Below are 13,753 nucleotides of genomic sequence, written 5' to 3'. Positions count from 1 at the left end.
GTTGGAATTACGGTAACTAGTAACAGTTTTATACTGAGTTTTGGAGCGTGTGTCCTCATTGGTAATTACTGGTGTACATTAAAACTACTGATCCCCTTACATCATTGCAAACCAGTCCCCAACTTATGTTACATAAAATTCTTCAAAGATCATGTCAATACTGTTTAGTTTTAATTTACATTTTATCAATGGGCATTTAGCGAACTTGTAGGAACCAGTCGCATTTCCACACTGTCAATCAACATACAATAGTAAGCTAAGCCCCTCCCTTCTGTGTCGTCGCTTACCGCGTGATTCCAGCTTCCTCTCTGTCGTGTGTTCCTTGCCCTGTACCTTCGGTATGTGTTAAAGTTGTATGATTTTGAACATTTTTTTTTCCCTCCCTGCTCCACGGGGCTGCATAGGCCGCCGGGAGTTGTAGTCCTCGGTGCTTGTTAGGAGAGGTGTACTCTGCTTATGGCCGGTACTGTGGGAGCTGGTGAAGGCTACGAATAAGGTCAGAAAAATTCCACACCCGACTCCCGACCGGCCATCTGTGAGCCATGTGGCTTCGGGGTGGGTATGAGCCGGGTTTTGTGTGTAGTTACTAGTCGTTGGTTATTGCTGATGGAGATGTGACTGTGGTATTGCGAATAGACAGCGTGGTGGCATAAATTCACTTAGGAGTAATGATTAAGGTGGCACTACGTACTCTGCCTTTGTCCTTTTGTTACACGATCACACTTCCTGGGTCCTGTCACTCACTTTCAGGGTATGCTCATACCTTCTGTTGAATTATGTTGTTACTAATAAATGGACACACGTGATGTTTCTGTGTCTACAGTATAGCAGTGTCTATCCAGAATTAACTACCCTTTAACACAACACAGGGGCAGTAGGGATACAACTGTGGTAAGTGTAAAGCCTGCATGTATCCTAAACGTGTAATCTGTATTTGTTTTGAAGATGCTGATCTGGGGCTTTTCTAAACACTCCCCATTAGTAAATGATTGTATGTAAAGTACTCTGAGGAATCAATTATAACACATACTTGTGTATAAGACACATGCTTAATTTTAGAACTAAAGTTGAAAGAAGCTCTACATGTAATACCAGTTGTGCACCTGCTCGTAATTTCCCACACTCTGGCGTGTGCCCTGAAATAATTATTATTTATTAAAGTATAAAGCGCCATCATATTCCACTGCGCTGCCCAATGGGTAATAGGAAGAAATATATTTTTTGTGATATTGTTAAAGTGGTTCGTAAGTGAGATGTAGCTTGATGGAAGCCGTAGTTAATTGGTATTTGTGTTTGTTACAGTTCATTATAAGTTTTATCTTTTAGTTTGCCTCTTCTTTGTGATCCATTGCGAATGCATTCGTTCCACGGCTCTGTCATTGTTGTGACAAACACTAGTCATCACTTTGTAAACTCTAGTGTACCTCTGGTCAATAATATCAGTGGAGATAACAGTATTGTCTTAAATGGGCAGTCCCATGGAGAAACCAAATATTTGTGTTTGAGCACTAGATGCAGGGCTGTATGCACTTTTTATCCTTTTGACAAAAACTAGATTTATTTACTTTTTTTAATTTAATATAAACATATATACACAGATCTGGAGGCTGCCATTCCCTACTCAAAAACCACGCTGAGTTGACAGTTAATTGTACCGCTAAAGAAAACCCACTTGCCCTATGACACCATTTCCTCCACAAACCTTAATTAGTCAGAGGAGTTTGAATGACTGAAGGGAGTGTTGACGGGAAAGATTCTGCAGCAGGAAGGGCTTGCCTAACCCTGTATAATGTATAGGTTAAATCAGTGTTAAATAGGTTAAACGTCCTTTATCTGCAGACCTGGAGGCAGCCATCATGTGATATTTGGGGTGGCTTTCCTTTCACAAACACCAAACTGAGCTGATTCTTTATGGCAATGCTAATGAAGCCCTTTCCTCCTTAGACTTTCGTTAGTCAGAGTGTCTGGCTGGGTGATTAAGAATGAACCATTATATATAAAATATAAGTAACAGAGCAACAGCACTTACAAATGGATAAAATGCAGCCTAAAACATTATATTACACAAAAACTATAACTGGCACAATACTTTGGAAACTTGCTTTTAATTTGATTCTAGTGATGGGAAAAAAACGGGTGTTCCCATTTAATATTTAAAGGTTTATACCAATGGCATATGTTCTTGCAAAACTAAATGTTCAGATGATTTAATTGGCATGCCCGTAAGCTCTCCAGGAGAAGTTCTTTTTCTGGGTCATTTTCTCCTTTCAGCAGAGGCAATCCATTTGGCCATGCTAGCGCCTTCCGCATTAAAGACCGCCGGTAGCGAAACCTGTGCTTTCGTATCCATGACTTTATTTTCCTAGGGTTCTACTGAGCACGTGCAAGAACAGTAACGAGGAATGCTTTTATTTTTTTTCCCCCGTTTTGGAAGAATGCATATTAAGGCACCCACAGAGGACATTAATATAATTTTTTTCACAGGGCAAGTGGGGGATAGTAAGTAGCATTTATTGTGTGAAATTAAACATATATAATTATACCCCCATTTATAAAAACAATCGTGCAATTTTGTTAATATCAGGCACACCTCTTAGTATAATATGTATTATATGGAATGATGGTGGTAGTGAAATCCGTCTTTATCACACATTCTTATGACTAGCTGTAACATTTTAGAGGCCCAGGATCTTTGTCTTCTGTTAGCTATTGGCAAAAACATAATAATATTGGTAGTATGGAAGTTTTGGCTCCTTACCTGCTGTGTGGATAACCTAACACACAAGGTGTGCAATGGTTAACGATACCAGTCCTTTGGTTACTCGCTTAACTCCACAAATACCACACAAGGCTGGTAATACACTGCCACCACCAAATTATGTTTTAAGCTGACTACATCTTATGGACGCTTTGGTAATGTCTCATTGAACGGATGAAAATGTTTTTCTATAAAACTCAATTTAAATAAAACAATTTAGCAACGTGGTTAATTCCAGCTTTCTTGAAAACCTAGAGTTCAGTTAGTGCACAGAGCCGGAAACTGGATTAATATATAGTTTAATGTGACGAATGTCACAATGCTTGCGTACAAAAAGAATATGAACAAAGGCAATAACAATTTAGACACAGAGTATACAACACCGTTTGTAAAAGATAAAACAAGGAGAAACACAGAAAAACCTAATTATACAAAACTCATATAGGTCGTCTACGGGAACCTCAATGTCCTCGTAGAGTTTGGTGGTTTTCCGTGATGTTAGAAATCCATAGAAAGTTCCAGATAGCAATTTCCATGAGAGATTCTATGATTTTTTTTTCAAAAATTAGTTAATTTTAAAAAAAAAATAGAATCTCCGGTGTCACAGAGAGATGTCCTAGACCTAGCCCTTAGTAGGCAGATGGACAAGAAAAAGAAATTCCCTGAAAATAATTCTGTTTTCTTTCCATTCCTGGTGGCACACAGGAGAGTTAACGTTGTCAGAGTTAATGAGATCCAGCCTGTAATGCCTGGTAAAAGTATGGATATTACTCCAAGTTGCTGCTTTGCAAATAAGTCTGGGTTCGACTCCAGCTGCTTCTGCCCATGAAGCTAATATGGCTCTACTAGAAAACCCTTGACCCCTGAATGAGCTTCTTTACCTGCTGCAATGTAGGCTTCTGCGATAGCAACTTTTATCTACCTGCCATTCGAGGCTGTGGACACTTTCATGCCCTTTTTTGGCATAGGGAATTTGATTTCCTCCATACATAACAACCAGATAGACCATGAGATGTCATCTTAGGTCCAATCAGTGGAGTTCTAGTTCCTTATCTTTTCATGGATTGGGACAGAGTTTCAACTTCTTGAAATGAAACTCCGCAACCACCTCTGGAAAAAAAATCTGGAGGAAGGCGAAGGACCACCTAGTAGTCACAAATTTTGAAAATGGGCTCCATAATGGAAAGAGCCTAGATTTCCTCCATCCGTCTGGCTGATGTCAGGGCTGCAAGGAGAGCCACCTTCAATGTCAGATATTTTAGATGAACTTCTGACAAGATCTCGAATGGAGGTAAAGAATGGGAGAGGTGGTTCTTAGCCTTACCCTAGACATAGCTTTGCCAACCCTACGGACCCAGAGATGATCTGTGAGCTTTAAGTCAAAAGCTGCACTGAGGGCTGAGATCTGGACCTTGATTTGTAGAGAGTTGCATTCCTGCAGGAAATCTAAGATGTGCATTACAAAAGGCTGGGAAATGTGGAGAGAATGACCCCAACTAGAAAGACATTTCAAAATCTTGTTATATCTCAAGGATGTCACTTCCTACTGGCCTGTGGAGAGGTCTCTCCCTGTTTGGTTTTGCCTTTCAGAAGCTGATAACTTCCAAGTGCTTGGATCTTGATGACAAACAGGGCCCTGCTGGAGAAGATCCACTGTCACTGGAAGATATAGCGGTTGATCCTGCGCGAGTCTCAGGCATTCTGGAAACGAAGCGCTTTTTGGCTAATACGATACAACCAGAATGACTGGCATGTTCCTCTCTCATTTTTCTTGTTTTGTTTTTTTTGACTCTGGAGATGAGGGAAAAAGGAGGAAAGGTGTATGTCAGGGAATAATTCCAAGTCTCAGTCAAGGCATATAGACCAAGAGGATTGCCCACCAGACTTGTAACGCAAAAAGTTTTACCTGTGGAGTTCCCCATCTGGATACGAGTGTATGAAAACACTTCTGGATGAAGGCTTCACTTGTAAGATGGTCTGGCAAAAGAGAGTCCACTTTCATGTTGCTGGAACCTTTTATGTGAATAATATCGCAATCCAGAAGATTTATTTCTGCGCAGGAACAAATTGTGAGAACTTAAAGGCCTGCACCTGGTACCTCCTCTTTTGCTAACATCTGTAGGATGAAATGTCTTAGTTTCTCAAACCTCGCAGGAAGGTTTTCTTGATTGAGGAATCCAAAATCATGCCTGGAAATAGTCTCCTTGTGTCTGGGAAAAGTTGGGACTTTTTGCTGTTCATGATCCATCCAAAAGCCTTCAGATGTGTTTTCCTGGACAGATCATAGCGGAGAAGCTTCCTTGAAGCAGAAATTTTTGTAAACATTCTTGGGGCCGAGAAAAAGCCGAATGGCAGAGCCTGCAACTAGAAATGTTGAATTTCTTACAAACTGCTGGTGGTCTTTTCTGATGGGAACATGAAGATATGTTTCTGGTAGGTCTGAGGAGACCATAAGATCACCTCCAAAAAGGGTCTCTACTGTCATTTTTATAGATACCATTATGAAAAGATAATATGTGATGAATTAATTGAAGACTAGCATTTTTCTAGATGGCTTTGCCACGGCAAAGATTGTGGTGTAAGTACTCTCCATGGATTCCAATCTTTCTTGAGGCAAAACCAGGATCATAACCTTTGAGATGAAATTGTTGATTGGAGTGGCTAGACCTACTCTTCCGAGTCTTGAGAGGGAACAGAAAATGTAAAAATAGGCATGTGAACTAGTGGAGAATTATTTTTTGCATAACCCAGGCAAACGATTTTCAGAGCCCCGGGGTCTGCCGTCATCCGACTCCATTTGCTGAAAAAATAGGGGAGTCTTCCTCCTGCTGGAATCAAGCTGGCTTCTGAATATCCTCTGACATCTATCCCCTCTTCCTCTGCATCTCCTTTTCTTATTTTGTTCCTCCCCTACCATCTCTCCTGTGTGCCACTAGGAATAGCAAGGAAAATAGAAGTCTAACTCTCCAACTCCAATAACCAAACAATGCTTGTTTCGTGCTAACATGACTCCAACATGTGGTATCTGACTGGATTACAGGTATTGGGATTCCAATAAAAATATCCACTTGCACCCAGTAATTACAGTACTCCTGTCAGTAGCAGCACTGGGCCACTAGAGGGTAAACTTTTTATTTGAGTTTACTGTTGTGGAATTTCTTAATCACAGTTCCTGTTTAACTCCTTGGATATGCAATGTTCCATTGCAGAGCCAAAGGGGGTAACCAAATCAGCACTACAGACCCAGGAAGTGAGTAACTCTCATATAACCATTCTAGCAAAGTTCAACTTGCTGAAGGGAACGGTCACATTTTTGCTTTCTAATCAAGCAACTTCATAATCAAAGAGTTGTGTGTTTTTATATTAACTTAAATGGTTTGTATTACTTGCATTAAATAGTGCTTTTTCAGACAGAAGCTTATTATTAATGTTTGTGTTTTAAGTTAGCTCTGTTAATCATAGCTTAGGGGTTGACAGATTTGGTTTGGGTCTAATAGCCAGCCAAAAATGTAGTTTTATTGATCTGACATTGCACAGATTTGATCTGATAGGATAGTTTTTGGGTTATTATTCTTAACTTTGGATATGGTCTGTGGTCTTATGGGGATCACATAAAGAATATTCCTTGATATGATTTTGAGCTTTGTGGATTCTGGTTTGAATCACTTCAATTGAGTTTGCAGGCAACAGAGGCAACTTCAAGTTAATAATATCAAAATAAGGGAATATTGAAGCGATGCACTGAAATGAATATTAATAAATATATATATATATATGTATATAATTTAATTTCTGTCCAAGGTTGGTGTGTTACTTTTAAGAAGTGTGGTTAAGACACCAAAATTGGACAAAAAAATCTAACTATTATATATAATATATATTATATATATTTGGCAAAATGCCCCCCAAAAAATAAAAAAGGCCGAAAATAATCGTCCGCAGGGGCCAGGCTCCTTACGTGTGCGTTGGTCGCACAGTGCGCGAGCAGCGTAATCTTGTACCGGCCCGCGTATAACTGTTTAGAAAGGGCCGATCCAGGTCGGAAGGGCCCTTTCTGAAAAATTTTGAACTTACATGAGGAAACAGTCACACTCCTATCATGCCCAGGCATACCCAGATTCCAGCATGTGCTGGCTGACTTAGCATGATAAGAGTGTGATTGCTAACAGCAATCACACTCCTATCATGCTCAGGTTCTAGTGTGATTGCTGTTAATCATATATATATATTAATATTGTTATCGAATTTTTCTGTCCAATTTTGATGTGGACCAAAAAAAAAAATATATATATATATATACTCACTCTCTCAAAGGATGGTCAGCACTCCAGGTCAACACTCCAAGCGTTAACATCACGTGACTGTGTTTTCTAGTTATGCTCCTGTTAGCAAATATTGCAAGCAGAACATGTCAAATATTGCTACATAATAAGTCAATCTGCTGCACCTAATCCTTAATAGGTATCTCACAAAGGTGTGATGAAAATGGTTTCTAATTGTTTGGTATGGTCCAATGTTTTTCTAAGTTTGTGCAATGAAATCAGCTATTAGAGATAATTAACCCATTCGTGGTCAAGGATATTTCACAGCCTAAAGACTGGGCTAGGCAATTGCCGGGCCAAAATTCTTCAACAAGGACCAGTCCAACTTGAACCAGTCTGCTTTGGTCACTGTTGTGACCCTGCTGTAAAAGCGCAGCTGCATGCACATAGCGTCTAAGGAAGAGCTCCAGACAAGGTAAGTGTGTGATTGACGGAGTGAGCATGTTTTAGTGTGAGTGTGCTAGTGAATATGTTAGTTACAGCAGGTGGGAGCAATGGGCTGGAGGTCACTAACCATACTCTATAGACCTCTGATATCTTGTCTTGTAAATCATATGAATACCCTGGTGTCATACTGACATATATTTCAATTTTAATTTCTACTTGAAAACATTTATTTTTAATTCATTATTTTGAAGAGGAAGAATTATCATTAGACAACCTGTGTTCTCCCTGCTGATGCAAAATAGTGAAGGTAACAAAAAGTGGTGGGAAAAAGTCATAAAAAAAAAAAACTACTGTGAAAGTCCCCAAGCACATCATATCTTAACCCAGGGCTCGACAAATTTGTTGTGAATCTAGGCGCCAGGTAAAAAAGTTAGGCGCCAGGATTTTTTTTTAAACTAACAGTTGGTCAGGAGTGATCTGATCATTATCAACCCGCTTACTAAAATCACAGCGTTTGACCTGGAAGCACCCTGGACTTTCAGGTCAGTGCTGGTTTTTTTATTATTATTATTATTATTTTAACCCTTTCAATGCTGATGTTCCATTGGAGCACAGCATTGACTGATATTTAGTCCCAACAAGCTTGTGGGGACAAATGTTAACCTCTGCAATGCCACGAATGTGTCATACACAATTGTGGCATTGAAGGGGTTAACGCTGCACTGTCGCTCTCAGGGAGCGATCAGGCAGCAGGGGAGGGTTGGGGCTGCTCTCCACACTCATGTGGAGACCAAAGAACCCTCTCCCCTGTCCCTGAAGCTGCCTCTGGCAGCTGGGACTCAATTGCTGGTCTATAGACCAGCTATTGCAGGGGGAGTCTCTGATGACTGCTGTAGGCTTCCATGCCTACAGAAGTCATCAAAGGGCTTATGGAGGCTCGTTTTTGCTGTTGCTGGTCTGCTTCCAGGCAGACCACCAGCAGCAGAGCCCTGTACAAAATGGGAATTAAGCCCTAAATGCCGCGATCGTGGCATTGAAGGGGTTAACGCTGCACTGTCGCTCTCATGGAGCGATCAGACAGCTGGGGGGTGTTGGGTCAGGTCCCCACACACTTGTGTGGGGACCCAATCAACACACAACTCCCTTCCCTGAAGCTGCCTGTGGCAGCTGAAAACACGATTGCTGGTTTTGCAGCAACCGCGTTTTCAGCCTACAGAATCACTCCGTGGGAGTGATCTCAGGCTCTGGGGCGGGCTCGGAGTGGCTGTGCTGTCTGCCCAGACTCCTGGGCAGACAGCAGCAGGAGACAGCAGCAGCGCCCCCGTGTGGTGACTCAGCCTCTTACATCCACAATTTTTTCTGGATGTAAGAGGCTGACAAAACCTAGGCGCCAGGACAAAATTCTCTGTCGACCTGGCGCCTGGGATTTGTCGAGCCCTGTCTTAACCAGTAGTGTTTATATATAAAACCCTTTCCTACCACAAGTATGTTAGTGAGAAATGGGTAGTATGTAAGGTAGGGTGTTGTCCTCTTAATATACTCCAAAATATATAAAAAAAAAAAAACTGCCTGTGGGGCATTAACTACTACAGGGTCTCAACTCATGGGTCGTGACCCTGTCTTCGGAGGGTCAGGGCCGGACTGGAGGCATACCGGGAAACATTTCACTTTCCTGGGGCTGCCTTACACATTCTAGCAGTCCACAGGCAATCCGTGAGCCACAGGCTGTCAGGACTGTGGCTGCAACAATCAGGGCCATCAGGCAGCCTCCGGTCCGGCATGTACTTTAGTATTACTCCCCTACTGCAAAGCAAGCTGCTTGATTGCGGTCGCTGTCTGCTCCTAGTGGGGGCTGAATAAAGTTTTTCTCTGATTGCTCCTCCCCTCTTTCTGCTGCAGCCCACGGACAGCCTTTCCACTTCCTCATCTTTTCTGAGCTAAGCATATTTTTTTTTTTTTTAGTGTACTAATTATATATTATATACAGCGAATAAAGTTGATGCACTCAGCGGGTCTTCTTTTTATAACATTTATTGACTTGGTGAAGGTCCAACGTTTCGGCTCTCAATGAGCCTTTCTCAAGATATATATGTGTGTGTGTGTGTATATATATATATATATATAGATAGATAGATAGATAGATAGATAGATATGTGGAATACTGCGCAAGTTGTTTTATGGAATAAAATATGTTTCAGAAATTAAATTATTTTTGGGTCGCGACTTAATGACCAAAGACAAATGTGAGTCCTGAGAATACACGGGTTGAGAACCACTGCTCTAAGGGATACTGCTACTCACAAACAAACCAAAAAAGCTACATTGCAGAGGTTGTGCAAAAATACAGTTTGATTTGTGATTACGTACTTTCCAAGCAGTTGATGGGGAAATAGATGCATGGAAATGGTATAATGGCTGCGGTGAAATAGCCTAGGTTCCCTGCGTCTCCGAAGTATATACCTGACATGGTTTTTAGTCTGTGTGAATATTTAAGACTACAGTCCCAGCGTATCAAATATGAAAATACTTATAATTAACAAATAATAATGCAGACCTTAGAGCTTGACAAATCCCAGAAGCCATAGCCCCTGATTTATTTATTTATTTATTTTTTTTATTTTTTTTTTTACATTTGGCTTATAACTTTTTTTGCCATTTTATGTTAATCTCTATGTGTGACCCTCTTTCTGTCTCACAGGAAATATCAGGCTGTCTCACAGATGTCGGTCTGGCTCTCTAAATACCGTATTTGCTCGATTATAAGACAACCCCGATTATAAGACGACCCCCCAAAATCAAAATATTAATTTAGGAAAAAACAAAAAGCCTGAATATAAGACGACCCTATAGGAAAAAAAGTTTTACCAGTAAATATTAATTCATGTAAATATATTTTTTAAATTTCCTTTTATTTGCCAACCTGCCCCCCCCAGTTATGCCACTCTGCCCCCAGAAATGCTTTATACCCCCCCTATTTGCCACTCTGCCCCATGATATGCCTTATACCCCTATATGCCACTCTGGCATATAGGGGGTTAAAAGGCATATCATGGGGCTGAGTGGCATATAGGGGGTTAAAATGCATTTCTGGAGGTATATATGCATATCATGGGGCTAAGTGGCATTTAGGGGGTTAAAATGCATTTCTGGAGGTCCAGAAATGCATTTTAACCCCCTATATGCCACTCAGCCCCATGATATGCCTTTTAACCCAGCATGTACTGGCTGCCTTGGCTTGATAGGAGTGTGATTGCTGCTAACAGCAATCACACTCCTATCAAGCCAAGGCAGCCAGTACATGCTGGAACCTGGGGATGATAGTAGTGGGATTACAGCCTCCCTATGCCATGCTACAACCCCCACCCCCCTTACACATCCATGCTATCACACACAAACACACATTCACAAACATTTAAATACTCATTCATTCCATTAATCACACATACTTCACACATTAATCACACATACTTCACACATTAATCACACATACTTACCCAAAAACCCTCCCCCACCCCCTTACCTGAACTGCAGATCTCTCACTCGAAGACTTCTGCAGGGGACCGGCTGTACCAGCAACTTCTCTGGCCCCGCCCCCAGAGGAGGGAGGGGGAGATAGAGTTCTGTGAGGAAGCTACAAGCTTCCTGTCCTCCTGCTTCTAACGGAAGAGACGCTGCTCGCGACCGGTAAGCAGCATGGCCCCAGCCATTTTTTTGGGGTCTGATTAGAAGACGACCCCGATTATAAGACGAGGGGTATTTTTCAGAGCATTTGCTCTGGAAAAAACCTCGTCTTATAATCGAGCAAATATGGTACTAACCCTATATCTTATATTTGTTTGCAAATGCCTAGGCTTTTTTGGTTAATTTGAGCAAGATAGGCTTTAGAAATTTCTGTTCAGTGCAGACTTATTTTTCTAAGCTTGTGGACAGAGCCTTGCAGAAAACCACACCACAAATTGAAAGACCAATTCTAATACAAAGTGGCAGAATGGACAAGTTGTAGGAACATTGGCTGTGCGGTTTGACAGTGTTACATACATAACTCCTTGTAAGATAAATGTTTACTTTTTAGCTTTTAGCTGTTTGCAATTGTCAAGTCATCCACATTGACAGGGATAAGGAAGCTAGCATACAAGAAAGTTCATATACACACACACACAATATAAATAAATTGGCATTCTTGTATGTGTTGAAATACAGATTTTGAAACCTTATTTCAAAATTAGAAAAGCTGTAAATTCACCAGCACTGTATCCCAGGCTAGATGGTGAAATACTGGACTTGAAATAATAATGGTTTGTTTGCATGATTCCTGTATCTAGAAACATATAATTTGATGGCAGGTAACAACCATTTGGCCCATCTAGTCTTCCCATTTTTCCTACTATAGAGACTCCGACCGAAGTCAATCTTTGGTCTTGTCTTAGATTCAGGATATCAATATGCCTATCCCGTGCATGTTTAAATCACTTCACTGATAGTAAAATAAACCTTCCTTACGTTACATTTAAACTACTGACCATCTAGTTTTCGATTATGACCTCTTGTTCTCACATTTCTCCTACTTTGAAATAAACGCCTCTCTCTTGTACTTTGTTAAATCCCTTTAACTATTTTAATGTTTCTATCGCATCTATTCTATCACCTATTGAGATCCTTTAGTCTTTATTTTAAATGTATTTATCGTTTTAGTAGCCCTCCTCTGATCTGATCTCTCTCCGGTTCTGGAGATAGGATCTCTAGAACTGTACACAATAGGTGAGATTGGGCCAGACATCTGTAAAGTGTTACAACAACCTCTTTTTGTCTCCAGCTAAGCAACCCAGAACACTGCTTGCTTTTTCCTACGTGTATTGCATTTCTTTTTACTGCCACGTTCTCCACCATTCTCTCTAAACTCAAGTTATCTTGCGTATGGAGAATTATCTTGCCCTTTGGAGTACATTTGAGTTAAATATCACCAACAGCTGCTTATTGTAACTTTTTAATGATTTGAGCTTTTGTTCTCTTTGTAATTTCTCAATTAAAATCAAAAGCGCACACACACACACACACACACACACACACATATATATATATATATATATATATATATATATATATATATATTAGGGCTGCAACTAACGATTATTTTAATAATCGATTAGTTGGCCGATTATTTTGTCGATTAATCGGATAAAAAAATACATTATTTTAAATTGAAGAAAAATTGCAATAAAAAACGTACAATTTACACTTTCATCTCTTTATTGCAATGGCCTCTCTCTATTCACCTTCTTATTTTACTGACATAATAATAAAAGCTACAAGAACCCAAACACAGTGCTTCTCAAACTAGGTTTTAATACAAAGTTATTAGTAAATATTAATTCATATGTTAACTATTTTTCATATTTAATAAAAACTGAGAAAAAAGCCTTGTTTAAATTTTTTAATTACCAAACTGCCCCCAGTTATGCACATCTGACCCCCAGCTTGCCACTCTGCCCCCATATATGCCTTATACCTCTTATATGCCAGATTCTACTGTGCCCCCTGATATGCCACTGTGCCCCTGATATGCCTTTTACTCCTTATATGCCAGTGATATGCAACTGAGCCCCCTGATATACCTTTTACTCCCAGATTTGTTTTATTCCCCCCTGATATGCCTAATATCGATGTCTTATACCCCCTATATGCCACTGAGCCCCCTGATATACCTTTTACCCCCAGATATGTTTATGCCCCCCTGATATGCCTAATATCCATATGCCTTATACCCCCTATATGCCCTAAAAATTCATAATACCCCCCATACACCACTATAACTCACCCATACACCACTCTGGCTCCTCCCCCTCCCATACACCACTCTGGCTCCTCCCCCTCCCAAACACCACTCTGGCTCCTCCCCCCTCTCATACTCCACTCTGCCCCCTCCCATACACCACTCTGCCTCCTCCCCCGCCCATACATCACTTTGGCTCCTCCCCTCCCATACATCACTTTGCCTCCTCTCCTCCCATACATCACTCTGGCTCCTCCCCCTCCCATACTCCACTCTGCCCCCTCCCATACTCCACTCTGCCTCCTCCCATACATCACGTTGGCTCCTCCCCCTCCCATACATCACTTTGCCTCCTCCCCCCTCCCATACTCCACTCTGCCTCCTGTGAACCTCCGTTTCTGACAAGACACCAGGGAGCCGGGTAGAGAGGCAGAGTGGCGTATGAGAGGGGGAGGAGCCAGAGTGGTGTATTGGAGGGTGGCTCCCATACACCCCTCTGACTCCCCCCCCTCCCAT

The 13,753-nt window shown here is 41.1% G+C and overlaps 1 protein-coding gene across 2 annotated transcripts in view; it reads left to right on the top strand.

Annotated features, from left to right (window-relative positions):
- The first annotated feature begins 376 nt into the window (after positions 1-376).
- Positions 377-13,753, top strand: part of SLC39A10 (solute carrier family 39 member 10) — a 40,991-nt gene continuing 27,614 nt past the window's right edge. The window contains exon 1 of one of the 2 annotated variants that reach the window (XM_053472230.1): positions 377-496. Coding sequence is in view for 1 of the 2 variants with exons in the window: in XM_053472229.1 (XP_053328204.1) it covers positions 543-555 (13 nt within the window). In the remaining variant the exon portion in view is untranslated. Of the gene's footprint in view, positions 556-13,753 lie in introns of both variants that reach the window. The other variant, XM_053472229.1, reaches the window with a different exon arrangement.

The sequence above is a fragment of the Spea bombifrons genome, chromosome 7, assembly GCF_027358695.1.
Source record: "Spea bombifrons isolate aSpeBom1 chromosome 7, aSpeBom1.2.pri, whole genome shotgun sequence".
Classification (NCBI taxonomy): Eukaryota; Metazoa; Chordata; class Amphibia; order Anura; family Pelobatidae; genus Spea; species Spea bombifrons.
This window is presented reverse-complemented; position numbering and strand designations above follow the sequence as displayed.